The 23032-nt window shown below is 54.2% G+C and overlaps 1 protein-coding gene and 2 pseudogenes across 3 annotated transcripts; 1 reads left to right on the forward strand and 2 right to left on the reverse strand.

The window, feature by feature from the left end:
• Nucleotides 1-1920: 1920 nt before the first annotated feature.
• LOC123805984 lies at nucleotides 1921-2778 on the reverse strand (annotated as a pseudogene).
• PLA2G15 (phospholipase A2 group XV) lies at nucleotides 1921-22150 on the reverse strand. Of its 3 annotated transcripts, none has more exons than XM_045818914.1 (6): nucleotides 22002-22150; nucleotides 12278-12434; nucleotides 8820-8938; nucleotides 8490-8588; nucleotides 7858-8082; nucleotides 1921-6282 (listed from the first exon to the last, which is right to left on the reverse strand). In XM_045818914.1, exons 1-6 carry the CDS (start codon nucleotides 22039-22041, stop codon nucleotides 5771-5773), a joined length of 1152 nt encoding a protein of 383 aa, XP_045674870.1. In that variant the 5' UTR covers nucleotides 22042-22150; the 3' UTR covers nucleotides 1921-5770. The 3 variants fall into 3 exon arrangements, with proteins under 3 accessions (XP_045674870.1, XP_045674868.1, XP_045674871.1); XM_045818912.1 differs by lacking the exon at nucleotides 22002-22150 and adding an exon at nucleotides 15785-16026; XM_045818915.1 differs by lacking the exon at nucleotides 22002-22150 and adding an exon at nucleotides 15785-16027 and having other exon boundaries at nucleotides 6116-6282; nucleotides 7858-7957.
• Nucleotides 19273-19686, forward strand: LOC123805985 (annotated as a pseudogene).
• Nucleotides 22151-23032: the final 882 nt, after the last annotated feature.

Consider the following 23032-nt stretch of genomic DNA (forward strand, 5'->3'; position numbering starts at 1 on the left):
CCAGCCCCCCAGGCCCTGCATCTCGTTTTTCTTCCCCCTGGTGGTAATAGCCTCCTAATCCCTGTCCTGCTCCCTCTAACTCAGCCCCACAGGGTACAGGATGCTCTGAAAATACAGATCGGAATGACTTCCTATCTCCCGTGCCTTCAATCCTCCTCCCTATAGACCTGAGGTGATCTTTAAAGAGCCCTCCCGCTCTCTGAGTGGAATACGCTTTTTATACATATGTTTATGTTTGGAGTCATTAGAGCCTGACCCTTTGTCCCTTAGATCAGTTCCTCCTGCCTACCCAGCCACGCAGAGAAAGGGCTCTGGACACTTGTGTCAGTTAATGGCAGCCAAACCACTTGTCCTTGCAAAAACCGCATATGCGACTTTCCAGCTCCCAGTGTTACCAAAAAGGGGACCAAGTCTGGAGTGGGTCTGCCTCAGGTTTTTGAATTTGTGCGGGAGAGTTTTCAAACACCAAGTGCAGGAGATTTTGAGAGCATGTTTATTAAAGGTGGGGACAGTGAAACAAGGAAGTCCTTTGCATAGAAGGAGCAACAGGGGGGAGCCCAGGTGGGGCTGCTTTAGCTCTCTGTTTCGTTCCAATTTTAGTTCCTGTGCTGCCCAAGCCAACACCGCTTTGACTCTCTAGAAATGTTACAAGAAAGGAATGAGCCAAGGCGGGGCTGCTTGCAGCTCACCAGGAAGTCAGAGAAAAGGGGGCCCTGGAAACAGGTTCAGGGGGTTATCCCGGGACAAGCTGCCACTGCTCACTGCTCCCCTGGTTGCAAGTCTCTTGGGGACCCCTAGAGTTGAGGTGATGGACTCCTGAAAGGGAAGAAAGGTGTAGGGTCTGCTCCTGGGAAGGAGAGTGTGCCCTGGGTCCTTGAGAGTTCTAAAGTCTGGGAGTGTAGGGGAGGATCTCGATAGAATACTCATTAGCTTTATGCTGATATGCCAAAATGAGATTTATTCCCTTAACTTCCTCTGTCCTTGAGTTTGGTTGGCACAAATGGCACTCACTGGATTTCTGCTATCTGTCTCCCTGAGTAGGGTGATTTAAGCTATTTACCCTCTGGAAGGGGGGAAGCCTTAAACATTTACTCCTAAGTGTCCTTAGTTAGGGAAAATAGGACTTTCGGATTTACTAGATGGCTGTAAACTGCTTGGCCTTTTAACTGTCTCAGTTTCCCTGTTCCACTTGTCCTGGCTTACTGGCCTGCCTCACCAGGACTCTGGCTCACTGTCTCACACCCAGTGACAGCAGCCCATCAGCTGAAAGCCCGGTAGGCACCAAGCACTGAGTCGGATGTCCTCCAACACCAGCAGTGTTCCTCAGGACCACCCTGCAGGGTACATCTATTCATCCCCATTCTGCAGATTAGCAAACTGAGACTCAGGGAGGTCAGAAGGAAGCAGGATAGTAAGAAGCTAGGAAAATTCCAGGACAAGTGGAATGGGGAGACTGAGACAGACAGCTGAACAAACTGGCCGAGCAAGATACAGCCAGATACAGGTCACCAGGGTGGAGAGCCCCAGGTGCCTAGTGACACACAAAACTGGTGCTAGACCTGGCCCCCAGGGTCGCTGGCCTTCCTTCTCCGGCATATCCCCAGGCTATGCGGTTTAGAACTCCCTGACCTTTCCTCCCCAGAGATAACATCTAGGCCTCTGTTGTATTTTACCTCCAGGCCAGAAAAGCAGTAAAACCAGGCAGGAGGCACCGGGACCAATGGGTGGAGATGATAACCCTGAAAGGACACACCTGGAAAAGCTGATGAATAATCTATTGAAATTCTTCCTTAAGACCTCACCTAAACCCCTAGTCTTCCTTCCTTTCTTCTTTCCTTCCCTCCCTCCCTCCCTTCCTTCCTTCCTTCCTTCCTTTTGGAATTGAAGCTTTCTACTATGAGATATACACAGCATTATTACTTTTAAGACACTTTAACATCACGACACTCTTTATTATGGAAGCTATACAGTTCTGTGATGAAATCAAGACATTTATACAAAGTGACACTTGGGGATTTGTTTGGCCCCTTGGGCTAGATAGCATGGAGACTGGCATACACACCATTAACAAGCATACTGACACTTCACCCAGTATTAGGGTCCTTCTTTCTCTCAGTTGTGCTTTTTTTTTGGCAGACGGCTATTATGTTTTATTTTAGTACCATACTGTGAATGGCAGACAGCCTGCATTTGCCGAGGAATAATCTCCTGAGATGCAGTGTCACGAAGGAGAATGGTGTAGTCTAACTCAACGAAGTCATCACTTCTTTGCACTTGCCTGACAGTTTGAACTTTTACCATTTTATAACTTGTGTTTTCAGCAGAACTCCGCCAGATTATACAATCACAGCCAATTCAGGCTAAACGTTGAACTGGCTTCATTGCTGGAGATACCATTTCCAAAACTGTCTGGAATATTTTGTGGTTCTAGTGGTTCCTTTATGGACTTCAGTTTTTAGTGAAATGTGTTATCTTCTTCATCTGGGCTCTTCCCAATTTCTCCTTCAAACGTAAAGGTGACTTCTGGTGCAGTATCTGGAGGATAAAGTACTTCAGCTGCGTAGTTCGCTATCACTTGTTTTTGGATCATTTCTTCCACAGAAAACTTAAGGCAATACTGATGTCTTCTTCCTGGAATATCCTCCATGCTGGCTTGTTTGCACCAAAAACACCTGGTGGGCGCGGGCTGGGGGGTGGTGTCCCCTGATGGTAGTTGACGCAGTTCTGCACCACCAAGGCCACCCTGGAGCCTGGGCAGTGGATGGGTGGGATCTCCATCCTTGGTGAGGGGCGGCAGGGAGAGCACAAGTCTCTTTAAGCTTAGCCGAGCGCAGTGCCACCACCCAGTCTGCAAACAGGTCGCCCTCAACTCCCAGCCTTTAAAATCCTCAAGCCAGAGGACCCAACGTGGCTCTCTCCCCCAGGAACACACCTGCACCTCTCCCTTCTCCCTCTTCTTCCCCCACAGGCATGCATCTCCTAAACTCTAAGGGAAGCCACGAGACTTGTAACCAGGGGAGCAATGGGCAGCAGCAGCTCACCCGAGGCTTCCCAAGGCCCCCTGTCTCTGACTGTCCAATGAACTGGGAGCAGCCCCGCCTCGGCTCACTTCCTTCCCATAACTTTTCTAGGGAGCGAGAGCAGCCCCCCTAGGCTCTCTCCTGTTGCTTCTTCTATCCTGAGGCCTTCCTTGTTTCACTATCCCCAGCTTTAATAAGTGTATTCTTAAACTCACCTGGACTTGTGCTGTGAAATCTGCCCCACACGAAGTCGAGAACTCACACACTGCAGGCTGGCCCGAGGCAGCCCTGCTCCAGCCCGATCCCTGTCCAATAACAAGGAGACTGACCCCAAGCCCTCTCTGCAGCTGTGAAACAAAGGGTGGCAGTCTGGCTGAAACATCACGGGGGAATGGGTGGCTCCAAGGCCACCACAAGGGTGTGGCATAGATGGGTGGGTGTCAGGGCAAAGCTGGGAGTCAGGCGGGGCAGAGCCTGAGAGTGGTAGTTTGCTCACTTTCATGTTGTCATCCTTCTACCAAGATCAAAGAAGCAGCTGGACCTCTGCATCCTCAGGCATCCTCACCCTCTCTGGACCAATGCTTCCTCCAGGTTTGGCCACCAACTAGGGCCGTTAGAGGGTTCAGCGCGCCCTCTAGTGGCTCCCAGCATGTATCAAAGCCTGAAGCCCAGGCTGGCCTTACTCTGTAGAGGCAGGAACTGAAGCTCCCACCTCCCCAACTGGCCCCTGGCTGGCTCTGGGCTCCACATCACAGAATCCACACCTGGACCCAATCCCTATACATGTTTCTCAGTATCAGACTCTCTGTTTCTCTGTCTTTATCCATTTCCACGTGGCCCCAGTCTGTCGGTCCATCTCTGCCCATCTTGGCCTCTGTCCATACCAGTCTCAGCCTAATCTCTTCCTCCCTCAGTCTCACTCCGTCCCCAAAGCAGAACAGATGGTGGACAGATGAGCTGAAACAAAGTATAAGGGTGGTGTCCTGAGACGAACTCTAGGTTCAAAGGATGCCAAGACCTGCAAACTAAGAGAGAAAAAGCTGGGAAGGGGAGTCCAGCCAGGGTGACCTGTAGGACTGTTTGTGGCACCCAGATCTGGGGTGGCATGCCGACCAGGCAGGAGCAGGAGCTGCATTCCAACAGGAATGTTTCAGTTGCTGGTTCTTAGTCCTAGGAGGGGAACTGGATTCTGGGAGAGAGGCCACCACCAAAGTGGTGCATAGGAGCCACGCTTCAGTGCTGAGAGAACCCATCAAGGCCCCAGGAAAGGTCTAGCCTCCGTTTACCTGCTGCTCTAGCCCCCCGACCTCTCCACTAGCTCCCTCCTGTCATGCTCAGAGGGCAGCCTAGGCCAGGGCACTTTACAGCATCCAGAATACTTTTATTGCCATAATCGAGGTGCAGCCTGCTCAGAGCCCGATATGGGGCCCACCACTCAGGAACGAAGGAAGAGAGAGAGGCTGGGCATGTTCACAAGAGTGAAAATCCAGCGCCACAGAAACCTTCTGAGAGAGCAGCCACTCCAGCATGACTGTGGCTTTGGGTCCCCACCCTGGAGGCTAGGACCAAGTCTTGGCCTCTGGCTGTGGCCCACTTGGAGAGCACTGCCGCCAAGGCAGATACAGACTCCTCGCCCTGCTGTCACAGGAAGACCTATGCAGCATCTCTGAGGCAGACAGATCACCCACAGAGGGGCTCCAAGGCACCTGGCTCTCACAGGGGCCCACTCGAGTTTCTGAGTTAGTCCCCGAAGACTAAACACCACCAAGCTGCCTGGTGGAGGTAGGTGCCGGGCAGGATGGGCAGGAACCCTTCCTCTCAGCCCTGTGCCAGCCCACTTGGGTGCTAGAGAAACCCTCCGGTAGGGTGGCAATGTGGTGGGGGGTTAGCAAGAGGGCAGTTCAGTGAAGCTCTGAGTGCCTTGGCCCACTCTTGAGTTTTCTCTCTTCACCAGCATCTAAAAGGCCGTGGCACTGGGTCCTGCTCCTGACTTTGAAGCACAGTCCCAGGGCGAAAGGAGCCAGCATCAACACTGTGGGCAATAACCCAGCCAAGGGGGTCAGAGCTCGTGGGCTGCAGCCTGCAGAACTGGGGTGCCATCTGCTGCCCAATTCAGAGCTCAGCTCTTCTTGGAAGTGAGGGAGGTAGGAGTGAATGCCCCAGGGCCGGGGAACCACAGATTACACAACAACCCCTGCCCGCAGGGGAAACCTGGCTGCCCCCAGAAAGCTACAGTCAGGCTGTTGAGCAGCCGGGCCACAGGGAAGCCAGCAGCTCCAGCCTCCTGTGGCCAGTGTGTGGGAAGGATCGCCCTAGGGAGCGGGAGCCCATCCCTGGGATCTTTGGGGGCAGGGACCACAGCTCAGTCACATCCCTCACAGGATGTCTGAGGGGCCAGGGGCTGGTGGGCAAATGTGAAACAGGAGAAACACATGGCCCCTGAGTTGGGGACTGGATCCAGATGCCAGCCAATCCACCTGGGCGGCCAGTCCTGAGGTCGCACTGATTCCAACAACAGCAGCATTCTTTCCCTTACGAGTCCCTCCGGTGAGTCCAGGCTATTTCTTCCTCCCTCACTCCCAGAGAAAGTGTAAGAAACAGCACTTCCCGATGGCAGACGTTTCACAACCAAGACCTATGGCCTAGGAAGGTCAGTCACAAACCACTAAACCTTGTGGGCCACGGCAGCCCCGGAAGCCAAGAGAAGCAGCTGTGGCCAAGCCGTCCCACAGTCCTGCCTGGCACAGGAGTCAGGGCCCAAGGAGCACGCGTTTCAGGTAGGCGAGGGTAGAGGCGTTGGCCAGCATCTCAATGTGCTCGCTCCCTGGCAGCGCCTGCAGTGCCACGGGGTGTTCCTGGCGGTTGCACCAGGTCTGGCACTGCAGGGCACTCTCCAAGTTCACAGTGCCATCGCCGTCACCAAAGTAGATTTTAGGGTCTCGGTCCGGGAAGCTCTCGTAGTAGAAGGAGTCTGGCGTGGGAACGCCCGTGCCGTAGAGGCAGTGCAGCTGCACGCCGGGTGGCACTGTGGCTTCAACCAGCCCCTCCGTGTCCTGCCGCATGAGCCACCCATCTTCGAAGCCAATGTCCCGGAAGAACCGCTGATAGTCACGCAGCGTGTAGTTGGCCGTGGGCGTGTGTACAAAGACCTTCTCGGGTGACCAGGTGTAGTTGTAGGGCAGCAGCCAGCTGGTAGAGACAGCAGACCGCTGCTGCTCCCGGATCTTCAGGGGACTAATGACCGGGATCCGGTTGTTGTCCCCTGCGAGGAGAGGGCTCCAGTCAGTCTGTGCTCAGGAATGCAGGCTGGCTGGGCAGCCTGTCCATGCCCAGGGCCCCTGCTGGACCCCAGCCAGTGTGGCCCAGTCAGCGCATCAGCATCTCTACGCTGTTATCATAACAACTCCCATGGCTGCATGAGCTTTTACTATTTCCCTTTATTTCTGCTCTAGCACCCACCCAAGACTTGTTTCTTTCCTTCTGCATTTCGGCACCAGGGACTTAGGCAACACGCACCCACAGGCAGGGCGTGTGGGCACTGTGGGCACTGACCTTATCAAAGGTGAATCAGCAGGTTGCCAGCCCAGAGGCACAATTCTCTTTTTTAATTATATTAAGCTATGCAAATGTTTTTCTTTGCCTAGGCTTAGACCTGCAGCCAGCCAGTCGTGGTCTCATACCTGTCACGGACCTGGGCAGCCAGGCCCTCAGACACGAGGGAAGTCTGTAGACTAGAGCATGAGTCCTCCCCCCCCCCCCCCCCCACCAGTGCCAACGGTACAATACAAACATGCCTACTGGTCAGGGAGACTTCCAGAGGCTGAGTTGAAACTTGGGAACAGAAGCCTCAGGCCCCACCCAGGACCCATGGCCGCCCATCATTCTACCTCCCTGGCGGACTGCGGGGCCATGGCTCTGCCTGCCAGGGCCTGGCTCCAAGACACGTGAGGAAATGCAAGCTCCTACCTAGGGGACCATGACTGCGTTCCTTCCCACCCCAACACTGCTCCCAGGCTGTCAGGGCTGAAAGTTTTCCAGCATCTGCGGCAAAGCTCTGACTCATGGGGAGCTGCCCAGCCAACCCAGGGTCACTACTGGGAGAGGCACTGGGTCTGACCTGATCACAATGACCAGCTGATCGACAAGCTAGGCAGGCCATACCGGTGCCTTGAAAAGGAAAGCTCATCGGATGCTTGGCACCACCCTGGCTCGTGGCTGCTCAAGTGAGGGGCCGTGGGGCTCACACCCAGTCCTAGCACAGGCAGGAAAGCCCTGTGGAGGCAGTTGGCAGCTTCTGACAGCCATGAAAAGGCAGGTGGATTGGGGAGGAACGGAATGGGGGGAAAAGGTGACTTTCCCAACTGTCTAGCAAGCAGGCCCAAACGGATCTGCACCTGCTTCCTCCCTGTGTTGCCACAGAGGCTCCTGGCTGCTGCACGGGGAGCTGTACCTCATACACAGGAAACTGGAGTGCAGCCTCCCTTCTCTGGGGAAAAGATGGGGACTGAAAGGTGAGGATGGGGACAGGAGAGCGGGAGAAGGCTCCCCCAAAGAACTCTGGGTCACACCAAGTTAAGCCGGCCAGGCCTGAGTGCAGTGCGTACACATGTGCACACACGAGTACCTGCAGGACTGAGAGCTGTGCCACTCCATGCATTGTACATGTTGTCAGAAACTTACACAGATAACAAGGGTCACCAACTAGAGAGGTGACATTACTTGGAAAAGAATACCACTCTGGAGAAAAAAGGGCCCCCCAGGAGAATACTGTAGAGGGAAAGAGAGGGTGCCACCCCCAGTATCAGCGCCCCATGCTGAGTCAAGCCGGGTCTCTTACCTGAGGCCAGGACGCGCAAGGTCTTGGCCACGCCCCCCCAGGGCGCACCCAGTGCCACGAAGGCACGGATATACTTGTCCTTCCAGGCCTGTGGCTGTCGCTGCAGAAAGTAGAGTGTGTACATGTTGCCCATGCTGTGGGCAACCAGCACCACGGGGCCCCCATACAGCTGGTGCATCTCCTCGATCATCTCCTGGAGGGCCAGGAAGTAGGGCCCGTTTTCATCTGCAGGCCAGAGCCAGGCAGGAGTCAGGCAGGAAGGGTCCTGGGGCCTGAACCACTGACCCATTCTCAGGCCAGGCCCAGGACTAGAGGGGTGGGGAGAATGCTAAAACCCAAGTGGGAGTGGCCTGCTTTCCCCTCAGGGTCAGTGAAGGCAGGAAACATGGGGGCTCCTTTCCTCTTCCTCAGACTCATTATCCACCCCCACCCCCTAGGGCTCAGAGGCCCAGAAATCTTGGGGTAAAGGATGGGGAAGAACAGGACAGATTGGCCAGGGGTGATAAGTGTGTCACTACTGGGCTAGATGCCATTGGCCCAGGGGTAGGGGACAGCCCAGGGCCTGTGGTGGCTGTGGCCTCCTCATCCCCACCTCCCAAGACCTCAAGGAGGAAACGAGGGTGACCACTTACTTGGGGCTCGCCGCCAGTCATAGGGGGCTCCCCGGACATCCTCACCCCGTGTGTAGCCCCAGCCCACTAGACTCTCTACCATGGTGTGGAAATAGGAACCTGTAGACACAAGTCATGGGATTAGAGAGGGTACAGCCAGTGCCAGCCACATATGCCACGCCTGCCGAGGAGACTGTGATGTCTGCAGGGAGGTTTGTGAAGGAGCACGCTCTGCTCTCAGTGGTCAGAGACGGTTCACAGGCTACCTCTTTAAACCGGTGGCTCCTCCCATTGGGAGTCCAGCAGAACCTCCAGCCCCATTCCTTGGAGAGGACAAGAAGGGTTACCTACCCACGCTGCTTTTGCTGGGGTCCAGAAACTCCAGGGAGAAGGTCTTTCCGAAGCCGGGGACATGCACGTCCACACCGTCGGGGAACTGGGTGACCCGGGACGTCCTGTTGTAGACCAGCCTGTTGGGAAGGGACATGAGCTGGCGACTGAGACTTGGCACTGAATTTGGGTGTGTCCTGAGCCACACTCCCCTCCCATCCTCAGGTGTGATCAGTTGTATAGGGGAGACCAAGAGGTCATCATGGGGGTTCGGAGCTAGTCATCTGAGATTGTGTCTGGGGATTATTTTGAGCTAAGGATAATTTTAGCTTCAGGCTCAAGGGAAACTTCTGCCCCTCCCTTTAACTGCCTAGAACTTGAATTAGGGGCCTTGCCCATCATTAGAGATTATCAGCAATAATTTTTTTAAAATACTTGTTTATTTATTTTTCCAGAGGGGAAGGGAGGGAGAAAGAGAGAAAAACATCAATGTGTGGTTGCCTCTCTAGTGCCACCCCCCCACTGCAACCCAGGCATGTGCCCCGACCAAGAATCAAACCAACAACACCTTGGTTTGCAGGCCAGCACTCAGTCCACTGAGCCACACCAGCCAGGGCTGATGAGCAGTAATTTCTTTCTGACCCACCATTATGTGGCTAGAGTCAACTTCTATTTACTAAACACCTGTTCTTCTTATCATTCTGTAATGACCCACTGAAGCCCAGGGCGCCTCACCTCAACTCGAGCTCAGAATGTCCTATGTACCCACGTTCCCTTTCTGTCTCTGCACCGCTCTTGCACGTGGGGGTCTCTGACTCTCTCGTGTGTGGGGGGGTTCTGTACATACATATGTATTGGGTTATTTTATCTTGCTAATATGTCTCACATCTATTTGATTATTAGACCAGCCAAAAGAACCTTGAGAGTGGGGCGAGTTTGTTTCTCTCCCACAAAACAAAGGCAATTTATGGAGACCCCACCACCACCACCAAGGGTCAGTCATTGTAAAGGCTGACCCAAGGACCCTCTCTTCAGTGTCACTCACCCCAGAACACAGGTCTTAGATCTATTTGGGAGAGGGATGCACCAGGCCTGGCTCTGCCATGAACATTACACTTGACCTCAAAAAGCAGCCTAACTTTGCAGCCTCCCATCGTCCCATCGCTACGGACCCAGCTCCTGCCACCCACCAAATACACCACAGGGCAAAGGAGATGGATGGTGAGAGCAGCACACAACTGAACCAGACAGAGAGACCTCCCCACCTCAGTGGCTGCTGCATGGGTGCACAGACAAGGTCTGGAGAAATGACAGGAAAGGGGTGGTGGGAGACAGGAGGAAGCCTTATGCCAACCAGGAGCCCTACTCTGGCCTCCCCGATACCAAGGAGGCAAATGTGCCCGAGAAAACACAGGCTGGACAAGCAGTCCCTGGTGGTCCTGCGTTCCACCTGGCCTTAAAGATCAGCCACAGAAAGCTGAAGGGATTCCTAACACTGGCCCAAATAATAGGCCCTGGTAGCCTACTCTCTTGAGGGTAAGCTGTAGGTTATCCCAGTGGCCACTTAGCAAAGTGCAGAAAACTGCTTGGGAAAGCCAAGGCAGCTCTGTGCTGGGTGAAAGTTGAACAGGTCAGGGGAGCGATGAAGGTGAAGCAGGAGACAGCATAGGAAGAACTCTGGGACTGCAATACTGTCACTGGCCAGCATTTAGCACCCTGGTTGCCAGGAAACGCCTTTTATCAATTAGGTAGAATAAATAGTAAACCGAGGCAGGGAGGAGGAAGGAGACAAGTCTCACACGTTAACTCAGCAGTCCTAAGCCTGGTCTGATAATATTGCCAGGTGTTCCAACATCACAAGAAACACTATGTTAGCAAGAAAGAAGGAAAGTGCCCCAATTGTAGTTAACTTCCTCCTGTCACGTATTTGTTTTACAACAGGATGACCAAGGGGAGTCTGGAGCAAGATAAGGATTTGGGGCTGAAAGACCCCCACACATCCCTAAGTTTGGGTAGTCACATTTCCGCAGGAAAGCTGGTGCCACATTTACCCGTTAATCAATATGTGACTTTTTTGCCTCCTATCCCACCAACTATAGGACCTGAGAACAAAAGACTGACTCTCTCTGTCTGTCTGTCTGTCTGTCTCTCTCTCTGTCTCTCTCTGGGGCTCTTGGCTCTCGGGCCACAGGACCTCTGGCCACCCAGCTTCAGGCTGCCCAGGAGCTTGCCACCCTGGTCTCCAGACTCTCTTGCTTTTCTCACCCTGTTTTGCCCTGAAACTTTGCCTGTCACCCCCTACTCTACCCAGTCCCATTCTCTTCCATGGGAACAGGCCACTAATAAACTGATTACATACTACCAGATTTGCTGATATGTAATTCTTTACAGGCGTCAGCAAGAAGAACCAGGTCTCTCCCATTAACAAAGGCAGACAAGCCCCTCTTGGTATCAGCCTGCAACTCCAATTGTTCGTAACTGAGACTATGTCTCCGGTACAAAAATAGAAACGCAGATCAACAGCCCAGAAGTGACTCTGGGGACAAACACACGCAGAAGAGGAAAGAGTTGACAAAGCAGGAATCTTAAACAGCAGGGATGGGCACGGTGCCTGGAGATGCGAGTGCATCTCCCAGAAAAAAAAATGTTAATTTGTTAGATTCCATTCATCTCATTCATTGAGCACCAGCTGCATTCCAGGTTCTACTGCTATACAAATAAAAGATAGAGTCCCTGCCTTCAGGGAGCTCAGCCTGAGGGAGAACTTAGCTCGGGTCACATGACTCTAGGCTTAAATCCTGGTCCTGCCCCTTATTAGCTGAGTGACCCCGGCAATTTTGTAACTGATTTAGGCGTCCCCTATTCTATGAAACAGGTCTGCAAACAGCACATCTTTGTCTTTCGGAGGGCTGCTATAAGACTAAATGAAAGAAAGTATGTAAAATGTTCAGTGTCTATTTAGTAAGCAGTAATTCTTATTACTGGGAAACAACCTTAGAAACAAGGTTTAATGAGCGTTGGAGGGTCCTACCTCTGTATTTAAAAGGTAAATGGAAGGAATTTATCAGGCAAAAGGTGTAGAGATAGATTCCAGGCTGAAGGAACAGCACCTGCCTGGAGGCATGGCATTCCACAGAGAACCAGCAGCTGCAGGGGCAGGTGTGGCCCAGCCAGCGGCAAGGGCAGGGGTGAAGGCCTTGGCGAGGCTATAAAGGGGGGCTGGAGTTTAGAAACCACGGGGAGGGTGCCAAGCACAAGGTATGGATTGCAGAGGGTAGAAACAAGAGCAGGGGGAAAGGGAAGAAAGTTCTGGTTGGGAGAGGGCAAAGGTGGCGCTAACCAGACTGAGAAAATGGACAGGGAGAAAGGTCAGTGACCTTGAGGTCTCTTGAAGTGGGGATGCAATGGAAAGGGACTCCGGAGGTCCCTTTAGATTGAGTTGTAGGTGAGCAGCACCCAGTGTGGGCCCCAGCTCCCACCTGATGTTGTCGATCCAGCAGTCAATGATGACAGGCAGCAGCAGCTCGAGGTTGAGCCAGAGTGTGAAGTAGCTGTCCGTTTTCTTGGAGCAGAGGTAGTGCACGACCTTCGGCTTGTCCAGCTTGGCCTCCAGCTGGTTGCCCAAATCACCAGGCACTGTATTCAGGGCACAGAGCACGCATGAGGTCCTGGGCCTGACAGACTGGACACCCTCAAGGCCCAAACCCAAAGGTCTTTCACCATCCCAGGCTCCAGTCGGCAGGGCCTGGTTCACTCTAACTGGGGTGGCAAGTGGGACAGAGCATTGTGCCACTCAACCAGCCAAAAGTGAATCCAGAGAAAGCACTCAAGACAGGCTTGTGGAGGAAGGCAATGAGCAGAAACACCACTGAAGAAGCTTATAGTGGCACCAGCTGACCCACCGAGGTCTCCAGGCTGTGCTAAAGGCCAGAGCCCAGTCGGGTTCCAAACAGCAGATCCTCCGGAGGGCCCTAGCATCTGGGCATACCAGGACGAAGAGCTGGAGATGGCTACCCTGAAACAACACACCATTCCGGCCACAGCCCATTGAGGAGTGGAGAAGACCAGGCCTCAAGGATGACTTACCTCTATCTGAACTGACCTATTGAATCTACAAAGAGCCCTGGGGGGTAGGGTGTAGGGGGGTTGTGACACTCAAACCTATCCCCACTGCTTCCCTGCCCAATATTCAAGGCCTTTCCAAGTGACCTTTCCCAGTGACCTTTCAGGTCTCACCGGCTCCCACATGCCATGCTCTCAATACCTGCCATGTGCATCCCCATTTAGGGTCCATGATCACTGATTGAACAACCAGCGCTGGCACTCCTGGGCACTCACTGGGCTCGGACTCTGAACCCAGCCCTACGGAGGGCATGCGCTCTCTGTGCACCATCACCATGTCCTTAAGGCAGCCACAGGAGACAACCGTAGCACCTGCCTTCACCCCCTTGCATGATGTGGGTGCAGAAGTAGGGAGCTCCCAGCATGACAGCCTCTGGATGACATGCCTGTGAGCTGGACACAGGAGTGCAGAGACCTTGGTCATAGTCTCCACTGAAGGAAATAGCTGAAAGAGGAAGTCACCCGATCCCCTTTGCCTGGATGCCTTGCACCCTGCCCAGGCTGTGTGGGGCCCTCTAAAAATAGCAGTGGTCACTTCCTGAGCCCTTGTGCCTAGAAGCAGGACAACGGCCATCGACGTGCCTTTCACCGCAAGTAACACTGGGGAAGAACATCCTTATTATGCCTACTTTGCAGATAAGGAGACTAAGTCTGGGAGAGGTAGAAATTGCTTACTACAGTCCCTTCCCCCTGCCCAGGGTCTTCTTCTGTGTCCCTTCTCTGGCCTCTGCTTCCATCAGAGATTTGAGTCCCACCCACAGAAGCTGGTCACACTCAGATTGCTGATCTGTGACCAAGAACAGCTTGTCCACTGTCAGCCATGCGGTTTCCTAGGATTGATGCCAAGAGCCTCACTCTCTGGACATGTTAAGATTCCAGTTGCACCCTGGCTGGCGTAGCTCAGTGGATTGAGTGCGGGCTGCGAACCAAAGCATCGCAGGTTCGATTCCCAGCCAGGCCACATGCCTGGGTTGCAGGCCAGGTCCCCAGTGGGGGCCACATGAGAGGCAACCACACATTGATGTTTCTCTCTCTGTCTTTCTCCCTCCCTTCCCCTCTCTAAAAATAAATAAATAAAATCTAAAAAAAAAAAAAAGATTCCAGTTGCTCTGCGCCTCTGGGTAGGGGCTAAGGCTCCTCTGCTCTGACCTACGATAACCAAGAACTGAATGACTTAATGAGTTAGCACCAATCCAGGAGAAAAGGCTGGATGCCTTTCATGGGCCACACACTTCCCATTGCCACACCCCTTTACTGAGAACTCCTTAGGCTTACACATGGCTCCCTGTGGGCCCCTAGGATACGAGTCCAGATGACCCAATCAGTCACGAGCCTGCACAATCCACTTTCCCCTACCTCCCACCCCCGCCACTCCATTCCAGACACCCTGGCCGCCCTCCCACCCTCCGTCTGATATGTAGTTCCCTCTGCTTGTAATTCTCCTGACCACAGCTCCAGCTGCATACTCCAGGAAGCCTTCCCTGATTGGGTCAGTGGATTCTCTGTACTTGCCCAGCACAGACTTCATCTCTGGGGATCATTCTGCAAGCTTAGGGAAGGCAGGGCCCAGTTTACCCAATTCCCGTGGTTAACTTGGGCCCAGCATCCTTCTGAAGCATTTACCGCCTCAGAGCTCCTAGGGGCCTCTTTGGGACCAAAGTATTGGCCAACCTTACCCTTCTGTGATCAGCATCATCCCCATTAAAATACTCCCAGTAGAAAGAGCATTGGGCCCTGGCTGGTGTGGTTCAGTGGATTGAGCGCCAGCCTGAGAAACAAAAGGGTCACCAGTTCAATTCCCAGTCAGGGCATGTGCCTGGGTTGTGGGTCAGGTCCCCAGTTGGGGGCTTGCAAGAGGCAACTTTTCAGTGTTTCTTTCCCTCTCTCTCTCTCTCCTTTCCCCTCTCTCTGAAAATAAATAAATAAAATCTTAAAAAAGAAAGAGCATGGGGATCACGCAGACTTAGTATGCTTCAGCACACTTCTGTCTTCAGGAGTCCTGGCTGGTCCTCTACACACTGGCTCTGGGTGGGAGTGACAGCCTGCCTGAGGCATCCAAGCCCCCCAAGACAGATGTCTCACCCCTGCCCACCACCACAAGGAAACACTGTGGCTCCTGTACAGTTGCCAGGGGTCAGGACCAAGAAGGGGGTAAGCAGGAGAGGTCACCTGGCCCCAACGTAGTTTAGTCCCAGTAGGTCTGGGAGGATATGAGTGCAGGCATGCTCCCTGACATCTGCTCGTACCCAATGTCCCACCTCTTACCTCTCTGTCTTTAGCTATCCTCAGATTCTTCAGGGCCTCCTCCCTCAGACCCAGTGCTACCCATCTGACAAATTTGGGGGGAGCCCTGGTGGCAGAGTAAGACAGCAATCCTTTCCCCAGCGAGTTTCCTTTCGGTAATGCCCTCTAAAACTTGTGAGGCTGAAGGGGTCCAGGGAAACAGCTTAATAGACAAGCCCAAGTCAACGTTACAGACCCTGCGGGCCAACTCTGAGGCCACGTTGCCCCCAAACCGGTCCTCAGGAGTGGGGCCAAAGGGACTTGGTCTTTCCACCTAAAAAATGGGGATAAGGTGAGGCAAGGTTTGGGACTTCCGTGGACAGGCAGATCGATGTACCACCGGCACAGTGACCCTCCTACTTGCCTCCGTATTCTATAGGGGAAGGTGACAGATAGGTTCACCACTCCCGCGACCAGTATGGCCGGAGGTGGACGTACCCACCCAAGTGACAAGTCAGTCATACGCTCCCCCACCTCATGCTTAGAGCAGTTGCAAATCGAGAAGACAGTCTCTATCATCCCCGCACCCTGTCCTGCCTGACGCGAGAGCGAACGGACCCACGACTGGACGCGCGCCTCACCCAGGACCACCGGAGGAGGACGTCCGGTTGGAAGCGCCGGGTCTGAGAGCAGCAGGAGGAACAGGAGGCTACCCGGTAGCAGGGCTGCGCGGTACATGCAGAGGTGGGGACCCATCGCGTAGGGTGGAGGGTCCAGATCCCTGGCGCCGATTCAGAGATCCAGGCTTGAGCCTAGTCCGGGCGCGGCGACCCGCTTAACCCCGCCGCTCACCGCCTCCACAGCGACCAGGCCAATGAGGGCCCACCTCCCGCAAACGACCTGCCAATAAGGACTCGCCTCCAGCGTGTCCCGCCCAGTCGGAGCTGGCAGCCCCGCCCCAGACCATCCCGGACTAGCTCCCTCGACAGAGCTGCGAGCCGAGCGCATCGATCGATCTAGGTTCAGCTTGGTTTCCAAACTCTCCTCAGGACCCCGCTCGCCACTGCTGGGTACCTAGCCCAGCCCTCGGTACTCGAAGCGTACGCTACACAGCCCTCACCCCCAATTGCTGGCTGCTCCCTGACCTGGAATCTGGAACGAGCCTGACTGAGTGGCGATTCATGGTCCAGTGCTCGCGACGGCTGGGCGACGCCGGTCAAAGCAAGGGGAAGAAGGGAAGTAAGCATGAGGCAGTTTGGGGGCCTTCGCGGACCCGAGCTGACCAGGACCTCTGGGCAATCCCCCACACGGGATCTTCGAACACTGCCCAGAAAGCACTTAGGGTATTTAGGCAACCCCGCCCCAGACAGGCAACCTTCTGCCGGGGTTAGGATGGGGCGGAGAGAGGCCAAGTCAGCCTCTTTCGATTCCGAATGTGATGTTTGTCCCTTTTTAGGGGCGCGGAGTATGGAGTCACCCTGACAGAGGGAGCAGTTCGCAGGCAGGGTTGAGAGTGGGCTCGAGCCTAGACCCTGCGCCATAAATCATTGGCCCTCTACCCCAGCAGAGCGGGAGGGATGCTGGGACCTCCCAGCACACGCAAACCTGAGGATCCAGAGGACACAGACTCCCAGAGAGAAAAACGGGGCGAACAGAATGGGCAGAGACTTAACAGCCGGTAATATACCAGCACCACACAACACTTCGGGAGAGCTGGACCATATGTTTGGACACTGGAGGTCTTGATCCTCCTCATACACCCTCCCAAGGGTCAGTCACACCCTGGTCAGCTGGTCACAAGACCTCTGTGCTTCCCCTCTCCTCCCCTCCTTCCTTCCTTTTGGTCGGTGACTGACCATTTCCAGTCTCTCCCAGTGCCCCTCAACGAACCTAAGCACCATTTTGGCCTGCCCCTCCTGTGTTCTTAGAGTGAAATACATTGGTGGACAGGGTACCTTCTTTTTTAAGGTCCACCTATCTCCCACCTCAAGCTCTACCCCAGGGACCCCCCCCCCTAAAAAAAAACACCCCTGCTTCCCTCACCTCCATTTCCGGCCTCAGCAGAGGAGTCACTGAGAACCAATCTGGCAGGCCCAGTGTGGGAGATCACAGAGACCCTTCTGCCAGGGCTAGGGACAGACAGAAGATCAAAAGCCAAGGGTTAAGCTGGGAGAGAATAGGGAACATGACAGCTTGGGCCACTTTGGACTAGTCTGAACGTCTTGTCAGTCCAACAGCCTCAGGTGACCATGGCCCCTCACAGGGTGTCTGTTGTTGGAAGAGGTTCCTGAGGTGCCCCACTCCGACAGGGCCTGCAGGTAATAGGAACCATGGCCACGGGGGGTAGGAGGTGCCAAGGCTTGGTCGGCAATGACCCATGCTGGCATAGTGGAGAGGAGTCGGAAGGCGAGATTCCCCCCATTTCACATGACCCCACCACCCACACAATGGCTGCAGACCTGAGTCATCCTGGACTCTAACCTCCCTGACTCTCGGGCCCACAATCAGGTTGTCATCAAGTCTCCCCAGTTCTAGCCTCTCAAAGCCAGAAATACCACCATTCCCATGGCAGCCTCCTCACTGATGTCCCACTTTATGCCCTTATTGCTGTGGATTGTTCTCCACATGCTAGGTTGATACCATTAAATATCATCAAGCCCCATCACTGTCTGCTTAACCCCACTCATGCCCCTCCCATTGCATGCATCGTAGTGAGTGAGGACCCTGCAGTGTATGCTGGCTGTCTGCCCCAATTTGCACTCTGGCAGCTCTCTCATCTCCAACGTCAATGACTTCCCTGCTGCTTAGAACAGGGCAACCTGCCCTGGCTGCTGTGGTTCAGTGGATTGAGTACTGGCCTGAAAACCAAAGGGTTATGGGTTCGATTCCCAATCAGGGCACATTTCTGGGTTGTAGGCCAGGTCTCCAGTGGGGGTCATGTGAGAGGAAATCACACATTGCTGTCTCTGTCCCTCTCTTTCTCCCTCCCTTCCCCTTTCTCTAAAAATACAATCTTTTTTTTTTTTTTAAAGAACAGGACAACCTCATTCTCCCCCAGGACTTGTTGCACTGGGACCAGTGTAGTCCCCACTTTGGGGGGCTCAGCTGAGCTCTGCATTGAGGCTTCAACTTAGACCTGCCTGGCTCCCATTAAAATCTAATCCCTGGAAAAGCAGGCCCTTCCCCTGTCTTATCACTGTCACCTCCTGTATTACCAGTTATCACCAGCACAGTCCCTGGCACACAGCAGGTGCTTAACATATGCTGAATGAATGAATGATGCATCCCCTTCTCTACAACCCTCCCCCATTCCGGGATAGGGTCCTGATGCCGCTCAGACCTGGAGAAGGAAAAGAGTGACTGAGAGGTCCACAGGGCTGGATGTGACTAGAAGAGTCACGTTCTAGAAAAACTAGGAAAGGGGGAGGGCGTTCCTGTGAAGGGGAACATTCTGGGCAAAGGCCAGGTGTAAGAATGAACCCGGAGACTGAAGAGCCAGGCCAGTTGTGTTGTCTTCCTCTGGTGAAAGTCCAGCTAACAACCTTCACCCTTCCTGTGATATTGGGCCCTTTGCATTCCCTCACCCTTGCCCCAGCTGCAAGCTCCCCTATGTGAACTAGGTGGGAGGCAGGGCTTGGGGCAACCCAACCAAGACCAGGGCTTCTGAGCTGGTTTGGTAGCCAGAAGTGAGCCCATTTGCAGGCCAACTTACTCTCCTCAAGCTCACAGCTCAGCAGGCTCCTATTCTGCTGCCACACACCCCCTGGAGTCATAAGAGGCCAAACACTGACCCAGTCATTACAGAACCCTGGTGGAAAGGGGCCCAGAACAGGGCATTTAACCTGACCTAGGCATCAAGGAAGGCTGGCTGGAGGAAGAATCAGAGATGGGTCTTGAAGAATAAGTAGGAGTTTGTCAAGAAAACAGGGTGTTCTGGCAGGAAGCTTAGCATGTCCAGCAGCCTCAGGTCCTGAACAATCACAGCAGTGTGTCTGGAGTACATGGTGGGTGAGTGTGGCATTGACAGGTCCTGAAACCCAAGCTTAAAAGCATGGGGGGAAAAGAAAAAGAAAAAAAAATGAGGCCTCCCTTTCCGTTTCCGGCCGCCGCAGCGAGAGGAACTGCCGCCATGTCTGCCCACCTGCAATAGATGGTTGAGGGAACTTCTCCAGCTTCCTGATCAAGAGGCATAAGTAGACATATAACACTGAGCTCATAATCTGAAGGCTCGCAGCTCCTTTCGCTATAATGGGCTGACTGACAAGACGGTGGGCCCGGAGCCGGAGGCCCAGGGCAAAGGCATGGTGGTCGTCATGAAGCAGAAATCCAGCTAGCAAAAGCCGGTCCCCTCCTACGTGAGGGACACCATCAACAAGAACGCCCGGGTCACCCTGGGCAGCATCTGGCACACAATCCACAAGAACAAGGACGGCCAGGATCTGGGCACGGCCGCCAGCCACAGGGCCAGGCCATCCCGCGCAGACAGAAGCCCCTGATGGTGAAAAGGAAGGGGTTCCTTCCACCCCTCACTAAGAGCTCCTGAGCGTACCCTCCCCTGAAAGCAACTTTCAAAAAAAGTAGTCTGTATCCAGGGGACCTGGAGCCGCGAATATTCTCAAGCCTTAGGGAGGCGGCCTGGGAGGTAGTGTCAAGGGCTTTCCCCCTTCAGCTCTTTTCCCTGAACTTACCACCAAGATGAAGCGACAGAATCAGTGCGCCCTCTAATGGGGAAAAAGGGGCGGAGACGGGGACTCGTGGGGAGGCCAGAGCTCTTGCTACTCTGGAGGCTGGGGAGATAGGGAAGGGTGACCTAGCCCAGCTGGAGGACGCTGAGAATGGGGATGGGCCTAGCACAGTGAGTGGGGATCACCTCCGGGGACACCAGCAAGCACCTAGCATCGAACCCTCTCCCACAGCAGGAAGGAAGGAGGGCGAAGCCGGGTTTTACACCATTCCTAGGCTCCCCGGAGGTCCACAAGAACATCAACACTTCCTGCCCCAGGCAAGGATCTCCACCCTGGTATCTGCCCATACCAATGGCTGGAGCGTCCGCTGCCTTCGTGGTAGGACTGTCCCTCGAGCCCTGCCACGAAGAAGTGAGGCGAGGATGAGGTCCCTCTGGCAGAATCAAGTTCCTTTCTCATTAATACCTGGAGTATGATTTGGGAAAGGCTCTCACCCCTCTCGCATACCTTATCTCCTATTCATTCATTCATTCATAGTTCGTGAATCCTAATGGGTGTGGGGGATATTTATCCGTGAAATACAGACATTTCAAACTACAGTAGGGATCTCTGCTATGGAAGGAGGTGCCTTGAAAGGGGAAAATCTGGAAGAAGAGCAGGAGTTAACTAGGGCAAAGGTGAGCTGCGAGGGAAGTAAAGAGAGCAAAACTAGTGCAAAGGCCCTTTAGCCCCAGGGAAGGTGACTATGCCTGGACTACTCGAAAGCAGCCAAAGCAAGACAACCACTCATTTATTATTATTTTTAGTAGTCACCCAAGGAGATGTTTTTGATTTTAGAGGGAGGGAGAAACATCAATGTGAGAGAGAAAAATTGATCATATGCCCGAGCAACCTAGGCACATGCCTGGACTGGGAATCGAACCTGTAACACCTCCACCACCCTCAACTACCTTCCAACCAACTGACCTATCCCACCAGGGCTCAGCCATTGATCCATTAAGCCTTGAGCAACTGTAATGCTTCCTAAGTATCTTGGGGGAATTGGTTCCCTGCCCTCAAACCAAAATTCTGTGTTGCTCAAGTCCCTTACATAAAATGGTGTAATATTTGCCTATAACCTAGACACTTCCTGACCTATGCTTTAAATCTCATCTAGATTACTTATAATGCCTAAAATAATGGCATGTAAATAACTGTTATACTGTATTGTTCAGGGCTCAGCTTTCTGGAATTAAAACCAAAAACTGATCCTTGGTTGGCTGAATCCACAAATACAGAACCTCGACTGGGGAGGGCCAACTGTACACCCCAGGCCCAGTGACAGACACTGGGGACGAGCCTGTCCTCAAGCATCTGGTGTTCTTGTGAATGAGGGCTGGGGCAGGGAAAAATGAATGATTTACTCATTGGATTAGAAGTTGGTTTAGTGCTGGGGGAAAGGAAATGTGCGAGCCAAATGCGGAGCAGGAGTGCGGGTTGTTTAGTATTAATGGGGTGATTTGGGAGGACCCACCTGAAGATGAGTAAGAGAGTTCAGCAAAGCAGGTCCCTAAGGTTAATTAATTAATTAATTTTTATTGTTGTTCAATTACAGTTGTCCTCTACGTTTATTTTAACGAATCGAGTTTTCGAAGGAGAGCTCAAGCCTCGGGACTTGCCATGCGGGTGGGGGCGATCGGACAGGGACAAGGGCGTTTGGGGGAGCCGCCCCACGCTGCCAGTCCCTTGCCTCAGGTTCACTATCCAGGAGGTACAGTACTTGGATACGCATGAAGGGCTCTCCAGTGGGAGTGCCCTCGCTCTTAGAACGGCCAGAGAGACCGCACTGGAGAGATCAGCCACCTCGAGCGGGAGGCTTCTGGGAGGCGCCGGCGTGGAGACCCGCGCTGAAGAACAGGGAAAGGCCTTGCGGGGTCTAGAGGTTGAACTCAAGAGGGCACTAGGGTGGGTGAGACAGAAATCCAGCAGCGCCAGGACTGCCCGCGGGGGGCGCCGGGGTTCTGTCCTGGAGGAGCAAGCAGCCCAGACAAGAGATCCTCAAGGACCCATGTAAGCCAGGAGTTTCAGGAGAGCCGGGGGGCCAGAGGTGCTGCTGGGGTGAAGGGGATCAGGGAGAAAGACCCGACTCCATCTGGCTCACGGGCGCTCCAGGGGGGAGGGGGAGGAGCCTTACCTCGTTGTTGCGCCCAGCCCTGCGACCAAATATTTGACATTCCAGGCTTATCTCGAGGGGGGCGAGGCCCGAAAAATTACGTTTCCCCATCCCGGGCCTGATTGGCTTAGCTCTTCCGGGGGTGGGGACAAACGACAGTCCCGGGTGGGCGGTCCAGAGAGGGGCAGCCGCGCGTGGACACAAGCCTACACCCCGAGGGGAAGCGCAGGTCTCCCGAAGCCTTTGGAAGAACTACTTCCCACTCCCTCCAGGCCGCCGTGTGTCGGTGCGAGTCACTTCCGTCCAGGCGCCTTAGTCTTTGTACATCCTTCAAATGGGGAGGACAGGTGAAGTGTGGGTTCAGTGGACAAGGCCTCGAAGGCTCCCTCCACCCCGGGCTCTTTCGCTGTGCGAAGATCCGGACGCAGCGCCCTGCTTTTCCGAAATCGCGAGGTGAGGCTTCCGCCTCAGTTTTGGCTCGGGCTTGGCAACCCCCATGTCTTTGTTCCCGCCGGGATGGGGTCCCTTCTTCCCGCCGGATCCTTATTCAGTTTCTCAGTCACATAAATGGGACAATTTGGGGAAATCCGGGGCGGCCTGGAAATGCGCCGTAAAGTAGCCTCACCAAGATCAACGAGGCGAAAGGGTGCTGGGAGCCTTCCACGTGGGACTGACCGAATTAGGATGTTGGTCCCGGATGGAGGAGAGGTTTTGCAGCCCGCAAGCTCACATTACAAATGTGCCGCTAGTCCGCATCCGCCATCGCGCTCACATCTCTAGGCAACAGGCCCATCGTCAAGGGGGTAGGGCTATAAAAACAGGCTGGAGTTCCCATGTGGGGTAGGGGTGAGGCTCCAGGCCCGGACCATCCTGCTTAGCCGGGTCTAGAGTGCCGCTCTGGAGTTGGGGGTGGGGGTCCGCCTGTCCCTCCCGAAGCAGCAGCGCTAAGGCTTGTGCACCTCTCTGAACGCGCTTTGGCACCGCGGGCACTTCCTAGAGCCAGGCTGAGGTCTGGCCTTCCCACCTGTATGGACAAGCCCTGCTGTGGCCTC

Source organism: Phyllostomus hastatus, unplaced genomic scaffold (genome assembly GCF_019186645.2).
Source record: "Phyllostomus hastatus isolate PE091 unplaced genomic scaffold, TTU_PhHast_1.1 phas_scaffold_345, whole genome shotgun sequence".
Taxonomy (NCBI): domain Eukaryota; kingdom Metazoa; phylum Chordata; class Mammalia; order Chiroptera; family Phyllostomidae; genus Phyllostomus; species Phyllostomus hastatus.

What these genes read in the sequence shown, in the direction of transcription:
- PLA2G15 (XM_045818912.1), bottom strand. Translation starts at nt 15,899, where the DNA reads ATGGGTCCCCACCTCTGCATGTACCGCGCAGCCCTGCTACCGGGTAGC. An exon ending in TCCTCCTCCGGTGGTCCTGG is followed by an intron (nt 12,435 to 15,784) that starts GTGAGGCGCGCG and finishes CCCTGAATACAG; the next exon opens with TGCCTGGTGATTTGGGCAAC. An exon ending in CTTGCGCGTCCTGGCCTCAG is followed by an intron (nt 6,283 to 7,857) that starts GTAAGAGACCCG and finishes CTCTCCTCGCAG; the next exon opens with GGGACAACAACCGGATCCCG.